The sequence below is a fragment of the Trachemys scripta genome, chromosome 11 (genome assembly GCF_013100865.1).
Source record: "Trachemys scripta elegans isolate TJP31775 chromosome 11, CAS_Tse_1.0, whole genome shotgun sequence".
Lineage (NCBI taxonomy): Eukaryota > Metazoa > Chordata > Testudines > Emydidae > Trachemys > Trachemys scripta.
This window is the reverse complement of record NC_048308.1, coordinates 5,107,437-5,123,978: the sequence shown is the minus strand read 5'-3', so window position 1 is coordinate 5,123,978 and position 16,542 is coordinate 5,107,437. Positions and strand designations below refer to the sequence as shown.

The window sequence follows — 16,542 nt, the reverse complement described above, 5'->3', positions numbered from 1 at the left end:
GCACTTTTAAATGTTTTGAATACATCCAAATAAGTAACTAAAATGGATTTTTAGATCTGATTATATTTTGTGAAGTTTTATGAAGCAAAATAACAGATTTCCCTCAAACTGAAAGCTGATCTCTTGCACCAATTAATATATTTGGTGACATTCCATTGCCACATCTTGTTTCCCGAAGGGTCCTGCCCCAAGTCTGGGCATCATGCCAATAGTAAGTATGGGTCAGACCATCAATTTTTTGGCAGAACTTGTTTATTTTACTGGGGGATTTCTGCTTAAAATATATTAGCCCACTCTGACCCTGGTGAGATCTGTCATCTGCCTCACTTTCACACCAGATTGAAATGTATTTTGTATATGCAGTTTGCAGTGTTGTTGTAGCTGTGTCAGTCACCGACCTTGTCTCATTTATATATATAATTTATGTACGGCCATTAATGTACGTATTTATTCTTATTATACCAGTTCAGCAATACAGTACATTTATCCAGGATATCTTTGCCCCATTTGAAATCTAATCATTGCCATGCGAGTCGCTGGTTATTATAATCCATTTATAGAAATTAAAGTGTGGTTTTACTCTGAAAAGAGACTCTGTAGAAATGACATTGTCTCAATGATTTCCTGGGCAAATTTGCTCAGTAAATAGATGTTGTTTTCCAACTGCCAGCCCAGCAAAATCAACCTGGGAACTGAAAGTCAAGGTTTGTTCTTGCTGGCTCATAAACCAACATTAATAATAAAGACTGTGCATGCCACATTCCACCCTCAGTTACCCCTGTACAAAAGACATTGTCTTCGAGAATGCACTAGAATAGAGTTAATAGTTCTTCCTGCAATGCCCAAGCCAGAAGAAACTCCAGTTCCCTCTTCCAGTACTCTGTTGGCTCTGCAGGGGTAGCAGGAAGAAAAGGGAGGAAAATCATACTTTTTTCATTAACTATCAGAAGATAGGACTGCAAATACACACAAGGATCTGATCTGTGGAGTAAAATAGTTCCATTTTTACCCAGTTGCTTGTCAGAGTAGGAGCAGAAAGAAGACCTATTGTTAGATCATGTAGTGTCTCCAAAGAGCTAGTGTAGAATTGGTTCTCACTGTATATAGATCTCCAATGCCTTGCCCACTCCAGTATTAAACGTTCCAAACAATGGAGCAGCTAGACCACCTCAAGCTGTGATCTCAGAAACCAAAGCAAAACAGTAGGAGACCATCAAGGAATGTCCCCAGGTGCTATCTTTGCTAGAGGAGGGCTAATCACTAGTATACATTTCTTTAATTTCAGAATTAAAATCTAGTAAGGCTGCCATTTGCTTTCAAAATCCTATTATTCGAAGGTTTAAGCTGGATCATTAGTTAGATAGAAGAACTCCAGGGAAAGCCCAGGTGCTGCAGGAAGTGTTGATGTTTAAGGAAGTGTCACTCTTCCCTCCAAAACACTGCACTAGAATTACTGTGAGATATAAACAAAAAGATTCTAATCACTTGTGGTCATCCAAGATCCCATGGCAAGAATAGGAATGCGACTGTTCTTGTCCTACTCAAATTATATCTTCTGTAGCTGTTGTTTATATATTACTTGAGCAATACAGAACATATATTAGTCAGACCTTGTACAGAACAAAACAGGCAGATAAAGGAGGGTAATGTAATTAATACAAATTACTAGAGTTTTATGAAAGCTAGATCCTGTTAAACTAACTGGTTATATTTTTGGATGAGATTACAAATTGGGTTGATAAAGGCAATAATGTTGACATAATACACTTAGACTTCTTTAAGGCAATTGACTTGGTACGACACAATATTTTGGTTAAAAAAACTAGAACAATATAAAATTAATATGGCACATATTGGATGGATAAAAAACTGGCTAACTGATAGGTCTCAAAATGTAACTGTAAACAGGGAATCTTCATCAAGTAAGTCTGTTTCCAGGTGGGTCCTCCAGGGATCAGTTCTCAACCTTACGCTATTTAACATTTTTATCAATGATCTGGAAGAACACACAAAATCATCACTGATAAAATTTGCAGATGATGTAAAAATGGGGGGAATGTTAAATAATGAAGAGGATAGGTCACTGATACAGAGTGACCTAGATCACTTGGTAAACTGAGGGTACGTCTATACTTACCTCCGGGTCCAGCGGTAAGCAATTGATCTTCTGGGATCGATTTATCGCATCTTGTCTAGACGCTATAAATCGATCCCGGATCGATCCCGGAAGTGCTCGCCGTCGACGCCGGTACTCCTACTCCGCGAGAGGAGTATGCGGAGTCGACAGGGGAGCCTGCCTGCCACGTGTGGACCCGCGGTAAGTTCGAACTAAGATACTTCGACTTCAGCTACGTTATTCACGTAGCTGAAGTTGCGTATCTTAGTTCGAAATGGGGGGTTAGTGTGGACCAGCCCTGAGTGTAAGCAAACAATATGTGTTTGAATAGAACTAAATGTAAATATATACATCCGGGAACAAAGAATGTTGGCCACACTTACAGAATGGAGGACTCTAGCCCAGGAAGTACTGACTCTGAGAAGAGATTTGGGGGTTATGATGAATAATCAGCTGACCAAGAGTTCCATTGTGACACAATGGCCAAAAGAGCCAACAAGATCCTGGAACACACAAACAGGGGAATCTCGAGCAGGAGCAGAGAGGTTATTTCAGTCCTGTATTTGGCACCGGTGTGACAGCTGCTATAACACTGTGTCCAGTTTTGATGCCCACAATTCAAGAAGGATGTTGATAAATTGGAGAGGGTTCAGAAAGGAGCCCCAAGAATGATAAAAGGATTAGAAAAAGATCTATTTAATTTAACAAAGAGAGTTAAGGGGTAACCTGATCACAGTCTAAAAGTACCTACGTGGGGAACAAATAGTTGATAATGGGTTCTTCAGTCTAACAGAGAATGTTATAACCTGATCCAATGGCTGGAAGTTGAAGTTAGATAAATTCAGACTGGAAATAAGGCATAATTTTTTTTATTGGAGAGAGTAATTAACCATTGGAATCATTTAAATCAAGATGGGATGTTTTTTCTAAAAAATATGCTCTAAGAATTATTTTGAGGAAGTTTTATGGCCCACATCATACCAGAGGTAGATTTCACTGGTCCCTTCTGGCCTTGGAATCTATGCATCTTTGAAACCTTGCCTTCAAGGTTTCAAACCTTCCAACATCTGTAACACACAAGGCAGGAGTTCTGTAAACAGCCTCCTTCACTCTACAACCATGGTTCATCCCCAAATTAGATCCATCCTATGCACTTGTTGAGGAAGGGAACCTGTGGGAAAATCCAATTTGATCTTGTAATTAAAGACCATATCATGACATATGCATACAAGGGGCAGATGGGCATTAGAAGTTAGAAAATTCCAGAATTAAGGTTACTGTGCAACTTTGGAATCATAGAATATCAGGGTTGGAAGGGACCTCAGGAGGTATCTAGTCCAACCCCCTGCTCAAAGCAGGACCAATCCCCAACTAAATCATCCCAGCCAGGGCTTTGTCAAGCCTGACAAAGTGCATGAGTGCATGATTTTGCAACCTTAGTGTTCTTTTAACGTGTGTGTGTGTGTGTGATTTCTTGTTGTTGTTGTTTTTAAATATCAAACTGAAAACACAGAAATTCTATCATGTCATATCATATTGACAAACACATAGTGGGTCATCAGTAGGGATGGAACCCATTGATCCATCGCATAGACCTCTGTCATTTGAGCTACTTGAGTAACTGATAGCAACAGTACGTTGAGACAAATAGAGACAATGGAACATAATTGTCTAATTGCTGTGAAGGAGCACAATGAAAGATTTTGAAACAAGTGAGTGACCAAAAGACAATCACTTTTGGTCTAGTATGTTGGGGAAAAAATGAAAGAAACAAACATTAAAGCATGTTTCATGTGAAAACAGCGTACTATAAAGGAAAACCAGCGGGATGGATTAGCTGCTTGGTTATTAGAATCAACACATTTTGTTAAGAGGAGCCATGTTAGCAGTTATTTTTATTTGTTTGTTTCATATTAGTATGTTTTTACAAGAGAAGACTATCCGAGGCTTTACCAAATCAATCACTCAGTCAGGAAATGGGACCAGATTGATTCTCAGGTATTAGAGCCATATTGACTCACACTTACGTCAGAGAAGCGATGCCAGTTTACTCCAGCTGAGGAACTGACTATGGGAGTAGCAAGCAAGAAGCACAGACAGGGGTCAACTAGTGTGGATTCTCAAATAGAGGAAGGCATATAATGGCTAATATAGGAAAGACTAAAATCATATTCCTTTGTGGCATTAGTTGTTCCTCAAAATATCTGAGCTGTCATTTAAACCAACATAGAGTATGCTTAGTTAACACTGTAGTGCTGGTTGAATTTTTCATTGAAAAAAATGACCCTTTTTAAAAAACGCAACATTTTTTCAAAACAAACTCTAAATGTTACAGAAAATTTGTTTTCTGTGACATTTTCCCAATTTTTGCTGTAATTTTTACTAAAATTATTTTAATTTTTTTCATTTACCAAAAATATATAGTTTGCTTCCTGGAAGTGGGGGTTTTGATAAATGAAATATTTCAACAACTATTTTGCTTTAAAAAAAAAAGTTAGGTAGAGAACTAACATGGAAAATTTAGCAAAAATTGGAAAATTGGTCCACACCAAACTTAGTGAAACTGAACAAACTTTGAAATTTCAAAACTATTTGCAAAGTTGTTTCATGCTTTTTGAGCAGCTCTGTAACACTGTTTTAACTAAGAACAGAATTTGGCCTCTGGACTCTAGGGCAATTCTACCACATATGTTTAAAAATCATAATCAAGGCAAATCCTAAAGATATGTGGCTTTTGCACAGATCAGGCACCACCTGAGTTGATCTCTAGCCGGGTCCTTAAGACAGTCTGGTTGGACGTTCAGTCTATGTCCATCATTGGCAATCTTGTTAGGTCACTGAAACTTTTGCAATCATGTGATTACCAGCCATATAGCAGCATTCCTTGGCAAACACATTTTGTAATTTGTGTATCTTCCATCCTAATAATATGTAAATAGCAGGAAAGCCAAGAGCAAACCAGCACTGATGGAGACAGTTGCTAGGTTCAGCTACAAATATTATCCTCATTGCTGATCTTGTTCTTCCACTTAATATGTATCAGCTGATGAAAATGACAATCAAAAACATCAGTCTACCACTTTCAGCCTTCTTCGGCACCCAGGTTTCACTGAGCTACATCAGAGTCGGGATTACCATGGTCTTAGTGTCAATATCTGTCTGTTTCAGTGCTTCCCGTTCTATGTAACATTTGGGGTGTCAAGTGAGCCATTTGTAGATATGGATATTGTGTGTTAAAATGGTTAGTACAAACGTATGTTTTAGATGGTTCTCTCTGTATTCTAGCTCAGAATTGCCTTTGATTGCTTTCTCCAATTCGGAGATCATTTTTTTTCCAATTTGCAGTGTCTCTTTTCATATGTGGATCTTTCTATTTAAGTAAGAGAAAATAGCAGATTTAAGATATTCTGCCTGTTTGGGGTCATTGTGTTGTATGAAAAAATAAAACCATTGTATTGAATTCAGTTAGTTGCCTCTTTACCATGGTTTGATTCTTTGTAAGAAAATGTTGAACATGAAAATGCCTGAACAAAATTATTTCAGTGTAACATGGTCCCAATATTTCAACAGACAGCTAACAATACGTTAACTTTCCATGTCTGTGGAAAAGACCTTTAATTGACTTGTTCCTATGGACTCAGAAATCCTAGAAGCCTGCCTGTGTTAGTGGTATATGATTATTGAAGTCAGAAAATAGGTTTGAACAGCATAGGAGCTTAATGTGGGATCCAGTGTATCTTATTACATTTCCATCATTAGACTCTGCTTTAATAGCAACAAAAGGCTCCCTGGGAAATGATGCAAACGAATCTTGACAAATACTCTAAATCAAATATTGTTATAGGTATAGGGCTCCAGTTTAACTCGAGAAATGCAACCCTAAACGCTAATGGTAAGGTTCTGCTCTCAGCTCCAGTGCTCCACAGAGTCACCCTGGATTTATTTCCGTGTAATAATTTCACCCTAAAGCCTTATGAAACACCACTGTTTGAAATGCAGCCCTCTGAATGACTACATGCAGTAAGTGTATTTACAAGAGAAATGTTTGTATCATTTAAAAGCACAGAAAGGCCTAAAAATTCAGTGGGCCAGAAGAAAACATTCCGCTAGTACAACTCATGAAAGGCAATTGAGTGAGCAAACATCAGTTTGTGCGCCCATTTGGTTTCTGTGCACTCACAAATTGGACAGGCAAACGTTAGGAACTCTCTCACTGAAAAGGCCTGAACATTCACCCCAAGCCCCATAAAAATTGGTTTTAAAAATAACTCACATGCATATGTGGCTACATATTGGTCCTTAGGCCAAGTATTGAGTAAACTGAGGAGAGCGGAGAACTACAGGGGTTTTAAGAGAACAAAAAACTTTCCCATAAACTGACTGTAGGGCATGGGACATTCCATTCCATAAGTGCCCCTTACATGTGGATTTTGGGTAACAGTTAATTGACCTTCTTTCTATGCCTCCAACCTCCTGCCATTTATGTTTAGAGAGAACTAACATGAAGCACTTCTCCATTGCTGGAGCGCCCCTACTGGCCTCTTGGGATATGTCTACACGGCAATTAAAAATCCACCGCTGGCCTTAGCACTGACTCAGGAAGGGCCGACTCCAGGCACCAGCGAAGGAAGCAGGTGCTTGGGGCGGCCAATGCAAAGGGGCGGCACGTCCTGGTCTTCGGCAGTAATTTGGCAATGGGTCCCTCAGTCCCTCTCTTCCTCTGAGTGAAGGACCCGCCGCTGAATTGCCGCCGAAGAATGAAGCGATTGAGCTCCCGCCAAAGTGCCGCCAATCGGCTTTTTTTTTCTTTTTCTTTTTTTTTTTCCGCTGCTTGGGGCGGCAAAAAAGCTGGAGCCAGCCCTGGACTCAGGCTCGCAGGGCTCAGGGGGAGGGTCCCAGCCGGAGCACAAACATCGACACCAAAGTGAAACAGCTCCTTAACCCAAGTCAGCTGGCACGGGCCAGCCATGGATGTCTAATTGCAGTGTAAACATAGGTTTGGTGGCCTGCACCCTCCAGACTGCTAGACAATGGGATCTTTTCTAGATAGGCTTGCGGTAAAATAGATTTGATATGGAGAACGCAGTAGACAACCCTTGAGTGATCTTCTTAAGCAGCATAGGCCAGGTGCTACCAGGTGCGGCGCACCTGCCGCAGGGAGGATGTGCAGTGTGAATGAATCATGTTCAGTGCCTGGCCGGAAGAAACAGGCCTGAGCCCCACATCACTAATTCCACTATTGTGCAAGTTTTTGTCTGTTACATTTGTGCATAGGTTGGGTGTGTCTGAACCCATAACAAGCGAGCATTTAGCTTATTATAAAACAGCCTCTAAAATCAATTCCTTTATTCAGTGCCACCCGTTGATTTAAATTCATTTTTGGTGTTCAAGTACACAATGCTTTGCTTTGTAAGACTGTTTGCTGGTGAGGGTAAAAATAGTAGCGTAAATCAGACAGCTGTTTGTTGAGGCTCCTGCACAGTAAAAACACAAAATATTATTGTTACTGCCCGTGTTTCGCTGGGAATGCAATATCTTTGTCTTCTAGAGGATTTGTTTAACCACACAAAAAGGGGGCTTACGCAGCTTGTGAAAAAATATCTTGGAGGAAATGAAATCTCCAACTCTTTCTATCTGTGTTTCGGGTTGTTGTATTTAACATTTATTGCCTCTCTCCAGTTGCTCTGTTTCCCCTTCAGAGCACTAGCATTGCCTATAACAAAAACCCCAATGGTCCATTATGAGTTAATTTTTCGTCTGTTATGACTAGAGGAAAAATGTATTGAATGGAATGCATTTATTTGTACAATAGGCTTTTGTCCTCTATTTTGGACAAAATAAATAACTGAAGCATTGAATGAGAATACGTTACAATGAGTGGTTGTTTATTCAGGGAAATTTAAAATGGTTTTCCAACTCAGTAAGGTCCTCATTGGCCTGTGGGACCAAAATCATCCCTGGGATAGCACCATTGACCTTAGAGGCTTTTACAGTAGAGAGGGATTTAGTTCATTTGGGGGAAGGTTTTGTTGTTATACAATGAATAGTGAAGAAGTGAAGACTATGTAACAAATGACAATCTATTGCTATTGACATTCAAGAATGAAGCTTGACAGCTGCTGGCCAAATTCTGATCTCAGTTGCACTATTTATTTACTCCAGATCTACACCACTGTAACTACATAAGCTCTGAATAAGGGTACTGTGGAATGGCATGAAACTGATGTAACCAAGATCAGAGAGACATCTCATTATCATTACTAATTATTTGTATTCCTGGAGAGTCTAGGACCCTGATTCAGTAAATCACTTAAATGGAGTTTAAGCACATGTTTAAGTACTTTGCTGAGATGATTACTCACATGTTTAAAATTAAGCACAAGCTAAAGCGTTCTGCTGAATCAGGGCCTAGAATTGAATGGGTCTAATTTTCCCTGGTATTGTAATTGTTTTCCGTGGGACTACTCAGGAAGTAAGATGCTACTGATCTTGAGAAAGGGTGGCAGAATTGGGCATTATAAAGAGAAACCTAGAAAAGATATATTAGATCATATAGTCCATTCCCCTGCCAATGCAAGACTATTCCATATAGTAAATGCTTTAGTTAGTCTAGTTTTAAATTATTCAAGCTATGGTGCTGCTAACACTTTGAGAGTCTATATCATAATTTTGTTGGTTGGTTGGTTTAGTTCAATAAAATACATATAGTAGAACAGGAAGAAAACATAATAAAAATATTCATTCTTACTACCCATGGATGGCTCTTTATCAGTATGTTATGCTTCAGTTTAATGACCCTGGCAAGCAAGCAATAAAACCCAGATTGATTTTGATTAATGCACACTATTATTTGCTGTTAGCTCAGAGGTTTTAGTTCAGGGGTAGGCAACCTATGGCACACGTGCCAAAGGCAGCACGTGAGCTGATTTTCAGTGGCACTCACACTGCCAAGGTCCTGGCCACCATTCCGGGGGGCTCTGCATTTTAATTTAATTTTAAATGAAGCTTCTTAAACATTTTAAAAACCTTATTTAATTTACATACAACAATAGTTTAGTTATATATCATAGACTTATAGAAAGAGACCTTCTAAAAACGTTAAAATGTCTTACTGGCACAAAAAAACTTAAATTCGAGTGAATAAATGAAGACTCGGCGCACCACTTCTGAAAGGTTGCCGACCCCTGTTTTAGTTTATTTTAAATATATTTTTTTCCAGACACTGCAATTTTTGTTTAATTAGATGAAGTATTTCTATATAATGTCTGTTTCAGTTGCCAGTCAAATTATCCTTTTACTCGGCAAGCATTCTTATTCCAAGGTTTATCAAGTAATTGCCCAATACAGTGATCGTGGACCTGTTTCACCTATCATAACGATCACTTTTGTAACATAGTTTAGTTATTCTCTAGATTCTTGCTGAAAAGCAACAACAACAAAAATCCAAGATACAAAATGAAGCATGTTGATAATAATATATGGTAAGACCTAAATTGTGTAAACACATTTTAGTAGGATGCATCCATAAACGATCTTGCACTTTCTTTTCTATAATGAGCACCAGTGGGCATTGGTCAAAGTCCATGGTCCTAATTGCTGGTGTCATGAGAACAGTGTTGTTTTGTTAGTTTTATATTTTTCTCCAAGTATTTACATTACACTATTCTAAGGTTAAAGAGAAAAGAAGTAGGAGTTCAACTGTGCTGAATTCATCTTAAACTCAACTTAACTAGGCCCTAACGCTCATTATTAACCTTGATCATATTTCACATTCTTGAGTTTCCTGCCTTGCATAATTAGGAACAGTCCTTGCTAATATTTTCAGTGAAAGAGATGAATAGACGGATATTGTTCCATATTATTATTGCAGTTTTGTTTATTTTTCCCAAGCTTCTAAGATCAAAAGGCCTGGAGCAAAATTTAGCAAAATTGATGTATCTACCTTTTTTGTAACAGATTAAATGCCTTGATTTAGGGATTACGAAGTTGATAAATTGACTGTCCGGGAAGACAAAGTTAATCTTAGGAAATTATTAATCCATTGATTTTAGGATGTCTGTAATATGGTTACTGCCTCTGTTGATTAATGCCTAATATTTGATGTACTGTATAACATATTATGCATTTAAAATGTACATAATCTTGGTTATATTTAGAGCATACAGAGTTTAGAGCTCCTGTGGTAAAAGATAATCCCATAGGGTGAAATTCACTTCAGCATGGAAGATCTTTTGCAGGGTTCCATGGGGCCTTGTATGGTGAATTTCTCCCCCAGAGCATATATAATAAAAAGCCTGGTCCTGGTCCCATTTTACAGTCAATGGGAATTTTGCTGTTACCATGAATGTCAGTTGAGTCCAATTCTTGGAGACTTGCAAACCAGGAGGCCCCTTGAGTAACAGTAATGATATTATTTATGATTCATAGAGAAAAATGGCAGCCTAAAAAGAGGATTTGCCATACACTGGATAAGATAATTGATATTGGTGGTAGTAAATACCTAGTGCTTCAATACAGTTTTATAATCCTGTATAGGGTGGGGAAATCATTTCCTGTCTCCTCCAATGAATAGATGAAACTCTGATGCCATGAACTATATTACCCTATCACTGTGGTGGATCCAAAAGCAAGAGAAGCACTTGTAGGGGTTATTTGCAACTGGAACATCCCCAACTTCTGAGATATAATTGGAAGGAGAACACGAGCTAGCTAGCTAGGTAGCCCCTCCGTCTTTCTCTCCAAGCTATAAGCATGATCTTAAAATGTCCATTTCCCCTCTCTCTGCTCAGTACCCACTAGAACAGACTGAAAAGGAACACAGGAAACTAAAAGGCACAGGTGTAGCCCATATGATTATTGCTATCTTACCAAGTGCTCCACAGGATGAAATAGAGTCACACCTACTTGTCTAGCAGTTGCCTCTTGTGATTTTTGCATCTATGGGTATGTCCACACAATAAAAGTTGTGCATGGTTTAGCCTACTCGAGCTAGTTTAAACTAGTTAGCGTGGGTAACGATAACAGAGAAGACAGTGTGTGGATAGTACACGTTTGACATGAACCCTGAGTACATCCTTGGGTTGCTAGCTTGTGCTATGCTGTCTTCACTGCTGTGGTTTCCTACACTAGCCAGATTTAAGCTAGCTCCAATAAGATAGTCGTTGCACAGTTTTTGCTGTGTAGACACACGCTTAGTGTACTGTATATGGTGCACAGCTTCACTTTAACACATTTACTTCCAGTGCAATGTGCTCATCACAGGTCTGTCATCTTTTCCCCTCCTCTCACCCAGATGGAATGCCGTATGTTTGGTGGGTTGGCCGTGCCAATGAAAAGCATCCTTACTGGGGAGGATCTCTTCCTGGGGTTCAGCAATGTGCCTGTGGACTGGAAGAAAGTTGTCTGGATATGAGATATTTCTGCAACTGTGATGCCGATAAAGAAGAATGGTAATTATGCTAAGAAATGTGATATATCGTATGTGTGGAGAGATGCGGGTGGGATAGTAAGGGATGATGGGGGAGCTGAATCCAGTGCTAATTTATACCAGGTATAACCTGATTTGTTTCAGTGCAAGTAAATGGGGAGTGAGTCAGCACAGAATTTGTTCTTATTTAAAGCACAGTTTTTGATTCAAACAAAGACAAGCCTTCTACCGGATACAGTCTTCCAGTGTGAATAGCATGTTGGGCAAAATTCTGCTTTCAGTTACATCTGGGAAGCTGTGTTGCGGTCTGTGGGCTAAATCATGATGTTTTTACTTGGTCAAAATTTCCATTGACTTCAGTTAGAGGATTGCCTGAATAAAGACGTCAGGAGTTTAGACTCAGTGCCACTGAGGGGAGAGTTTGGGCCTCAGACAATAAATTTTAGGTGAAGGTAGGAGCAGAGGAAGTATATCCTACCAGAAGGGTTTGTAAGCCAATAATTAAAATTTCTATATATGCCTGGATCTTCTATGTCTGCTTGATCTAAAGCTGAATGAAGACGGTGGAAAGACTCCCTTTGATTTCAGTGCACTTTGGATTAGGTCTTATAGGAGGGCGTATACCTATAAATGTATATTCAAAACCCTATGTAAACTTGAGGCTTTGATTTACTGAATGTCTGTCCTCTGAATGTTCCCCGATGCTGGAAAAAAATGTGAATGTAAACTCTTCCTTTTATTCTCTGTTTACTTTAAAGACTCTTAGCTGCTGACAGAGAGTCAGTCTGAGTATTTTCAAATTAATTTCCTATTTGTTCTATAGAGGATTAGAAATGACAGATATGGTTGTTGAAAGTACAAGGACGTTTATCTGAAACACAATAAAAAATGTTCATTAAACCAAAAAAGAGGGATAATCCACAGATATGAGTTGTTCTGCTTTATTTTTAGAAAAAATATTTATCACACTTAATAGATCATCAACAAAAGTTGGAGAGAAAATACACACCATATATCATAACATGTCATTATATTTTAAATAGTATCTAAATTTCCTCTAGGAAACCCTCATTTTGGAGAAATAAAGGGACATAATAAAACAATGCACGGAGCTAGCAATATAAAGATACACACCCAGCTATTCAAACGTTACCAGTTGTTTCGAGTACCTCACCTTTTCGGTGCCCAACTTGCAGCACTTAAAAGGGGCCTGATTTTCAGAAAGAGTGGTACACCCACGCTTTGAAAATCTGGACCCCTAGATATCTCAGATTGAGCACCACAAAGTCCTTAGTCGGTTTTGAAAATCTCAGTCCTAGTAAGTTTTCAGTTAGAGGTCATTAGTAAAATAAAATGAATATCCTGTCTTCTCGTTCCAAATATGAGTGTCACAAAAATGTACACTATAACATAAGGCTATACTTATTAATATAACAGAGTTAATAACAAGACTAAGCTGAGCGAAGGAGGGATGATGGTATAAAAAGTCACTTGCTAGGTGAACTCAACAGCCGCGAACAGAGGAGTATCAGAGGGAGTAGCTGCTGACTTTGTGCTTGGAGGTAGGGAGACTTAGTGAGGGGTGAGTCTAGTCTGTCTGTGGGTTGTCTGGTTGAGTGTTTGTTTTTTTCCTGTTTGTTCTCTGTGTACAGATTACAGAGCTTGGCTATGGGCCCCAGTAAGCAGGATGCTTTGCTAACGGTCACCCGGCTCTAGTCCTTGGGGCTTTGATTAACCCAGAGGTTTGAAGTCCCTGAGTGGTCAATCACTCCCTAGTGGTGAGGGGCAGAAGGGAGCTGAGCTGAACAGGGAAGACTTGGTAGAAAAAGTCAATTGCTAGGCAAACTCAAGAGCCGCAAACAGGGGAGCTAAGAGAGGGAGTGTGAGAGGCTTTCCTACAGCACTACATGTGATATCAAGATGGTCAGCGATGGAACAATGTTTCTTGACCTGCAGCAGATGTACCATGTTCTCTTAGCCTGATGATGGATGGGATTCCATATTCATGACGTGCAAGTTGGTGGCTGTGCTGAAGGAAAAAAATCTTGGATTTGAGGGGCAAGTTTGAGATGCTATTGAGAATTGGAGAAGCTGAAGAGTTCCTAGAGAGCCAGACTCAGAAAACACCAGTATCCCAGGGTCAAAGAAGAATGGAGCTGGCCACCAAGGAATCAGAGAGAGAGGAGTCCTGGCAGTTCATAACCATTATAGGCTATGGTGATATTCTACATGGCTGGAGACAGATAAGCTGTGGCAGACTGTGGCCACCAGAGAGAAGACGACAGGGAGGAGTTCCATAGTAGTTTCAAGTTGGTACCAGTTCCTCAATATGGAAACTTTGAAAGACACCTCTCTAGATCCAGCAGGTGCAAGGAACCAGAGATGTGTACAGGACTCACCTGTGGATGGCAGCTCAGCCCAACCTGTAAGAAAATCAAGCTTGCCCACAAAGAGTTCTCTAACTATACAAGGAAGACAGACAATCCTTATGTGAGATTCAATACTCGGAAGAACTGAATGAACGTTCTGCAAAGGAGAGGTGGACAACAGGACAGTGTGCTGCCTTCCTGGAGCCAAGACACCCGATTTCACTCTAAGATTGGATAGGCTTCTGAAGTCAATGGGCAAGCATCCATTGGTTCATATTCGCACTAATGATTCTGTATCGTAGGATATCTCACAGATACTAAATGATGTCAGGGCACTCAAAAGCATGCTGAAGAAAAAGAATAGGCAAGCAATCTTCTCTGAGATCCTTCCTGCCCCACAAGTAAAGGAAGACAGAAGGCAGAATATTGTGGAAGTGAACAACTGGCTAGGTAAGTGGTGCAGGGTGGAAAGTTTTAGTTTTGTGGAACATTTATCCACCGCCTATGGGGAGAGAGGGCAGTATAGTTTGGATTGGTCCTACTTCTACTGAAGTAGAGGCTATCTCCTCAGGGACAGGCTGGCTAGAGCAGGGTGGCTAACCTGAGCCTGAGAAGGAGACAGAATTTACCAATGTACATTGCCAAAGAGCCACAGTAATACATCAGCAGCCCCACATCAGCTCCCCCCCAACACACACCACTCCCAGCACTTCCCACCCACCGGCAGCCCTGCAAATCAGCGCCTCCTCCTCCCTCACCGCACCTCCCGATCAGCTCTTTTGTGACATGCAGGAAACTCTGGGAGGGAGGGGGAAGGAGTGAGGGCACTGCAGGCTCAGAGGAGGGGGCGGGAAGGGGTGGAGTAAGGACAGGGCCTGTGGCAGAGCCAGGGGTTGAGCAGCGAGCAGCCCCCGGCACATTGGAAAGTTGGTGCCTGTAGCTCCAGCCCTGGAGTCAGCGCCTATACAAGGAGCCGTATATTAACTTCTGAAGAGCCGCATATGGCTCTAGAGCCACTGTTTGGCCACCCCTGGGCTAGAGTAATTAGGAGGGGGTTAAACTAATAACAAAAAGGGAGGATTAAAAACAAGGGAAGATATTTGCACTGGGTTAGCACAAAATCAAGATGTTGAGAACAAAATTATTCAAGGAACCAAAGGACATAAAGAGAAAAAATTATTGAATTGCCTATATACCAATGCTAGGAGCATGGGTAACAAACAAAAGGAACTGGAATTGCTCATTTATAAGCATAAATTCAATCTAGTTGGTATTAGTGAAACCCGGTGGGATGATTTGCACTACTGGAATATTAAAATCAATGGTTATCACCTATTTAGGAAGGATTGAGCGGGCAAAAGTGGAGGAGCAGTGGCACTCTATATCAAAAATGGCATTACCTGTTTCCATGTCACTGATAACTCACAAGAAATGATCTTGAATGTTTATGGATCAATGTCCTAACAGATAAACCACAAAATGGGGTATTAGTTGGTGTCTGCTACAGACCACCAAATCACATTATGGAATAGTGGCCGAGGAGCTCGCTGGACCATTACGGTTGGTTTTCAATAAGTCTTGGAGCACTGGGGAAGTTCTGGGACACTGGAAGAAAGTTAATGTACCAATTCTTAAAAAGAGTAAATGGGATGACTGGGGTAATTATAGGTCTGTCATCCTGACATTGATCCCAGGCAAGATAATGTTATGGCTGCTCTATGACTCAAATTAATAAAGAATTAAAAGGAGGGTAGTGTAATTAATGCAAATCGACATGGGTTTATGGAAAATGGATATCTTTTATTGATGAGATTACAAATTTGGTTGATAAAGGTAATAGTGTTGATGTCATTTACTTAGATTTCTGTCAGGCATTTGACTTGGTCCTGCATGCTTGATATTTTGATTTAAAATCTAGAATGATATAAAATTAACATGGCACACAATAAATGGATTAAAAACTGGCTAACTGATAGTTCTCAAAATTTAATTATCAATGGAGAATTGTCATCAAGTGGGTCTTTTCCCAATAGGATCCCACAGGGATCAGTTCTTAGCCTTTCACTGTTTAATATTTTTATAAATGATTTGGAAGAAACCATAAAATCATCATGACCACTGATAAAGTTTTCAGTTGAAACAAAAATTAGAGGAGTGGCAAAGAAGGAAAAGGACAGGTCACTGATTCAGATGTGGAGCACTTGGTAAACTGAGCACAAGCAAAAAATATGTGTTTTGATATGGCTAAATGTATACATCAAGGAAAAGGAATGTAGGCCATACTTATAGAAGGGGAGAAATCTATCCTGGGAAGCAGCGATCTGAAAAAGATTTGAGGTGGTGGAGAATCAGCTGAACACGAGCTCCCACTGTGATACTGTGGCCAAAAGAGCTAATGTGATCCCGGTATGCAAAAACAGGAGACTCTTGAGTAGGAATAGAGAGATTATTTTATCTCCGCATTTGTCACTGGTGTGACCTCTGCTGGAATACTGTGTCCAGTTCTGGTGCCCACAGTCCAAGAAGGATGATGATAAATGGGAGAGGGTTCAGAGAAGAGCTCTGAGAATTAAAGGATTAGAAACCTGCTAGATAGCAATAGACTCAAAAAGCTAAAGTCTATTTAGCTT

At 40.0% G+C, this 16,542-nt stretch overlaps 1 protein-coding gene across 1 annotated transcript in view; it reads left to right on the top strand.

The window, feature by feature from the left end:
- CNTNAP5 (contactin associated protein family member 5) overlaps window positions 1-16,542 on the top strand; it is a 411,826-nt gene that overhangs the window by 322,875 nt on the left and 72,409 nt on the right. The window contains exon 14 of the mRNA XM_034785890.1: window positions 11,409-11,565. Coding sequence (XP_034641781.1) covers window positions 11,409-11,565 — 157 coding nt within the window. The remainder of the gene's footprint in view (window positions 1-11,408; window positions 11,566-16,542) is intronic.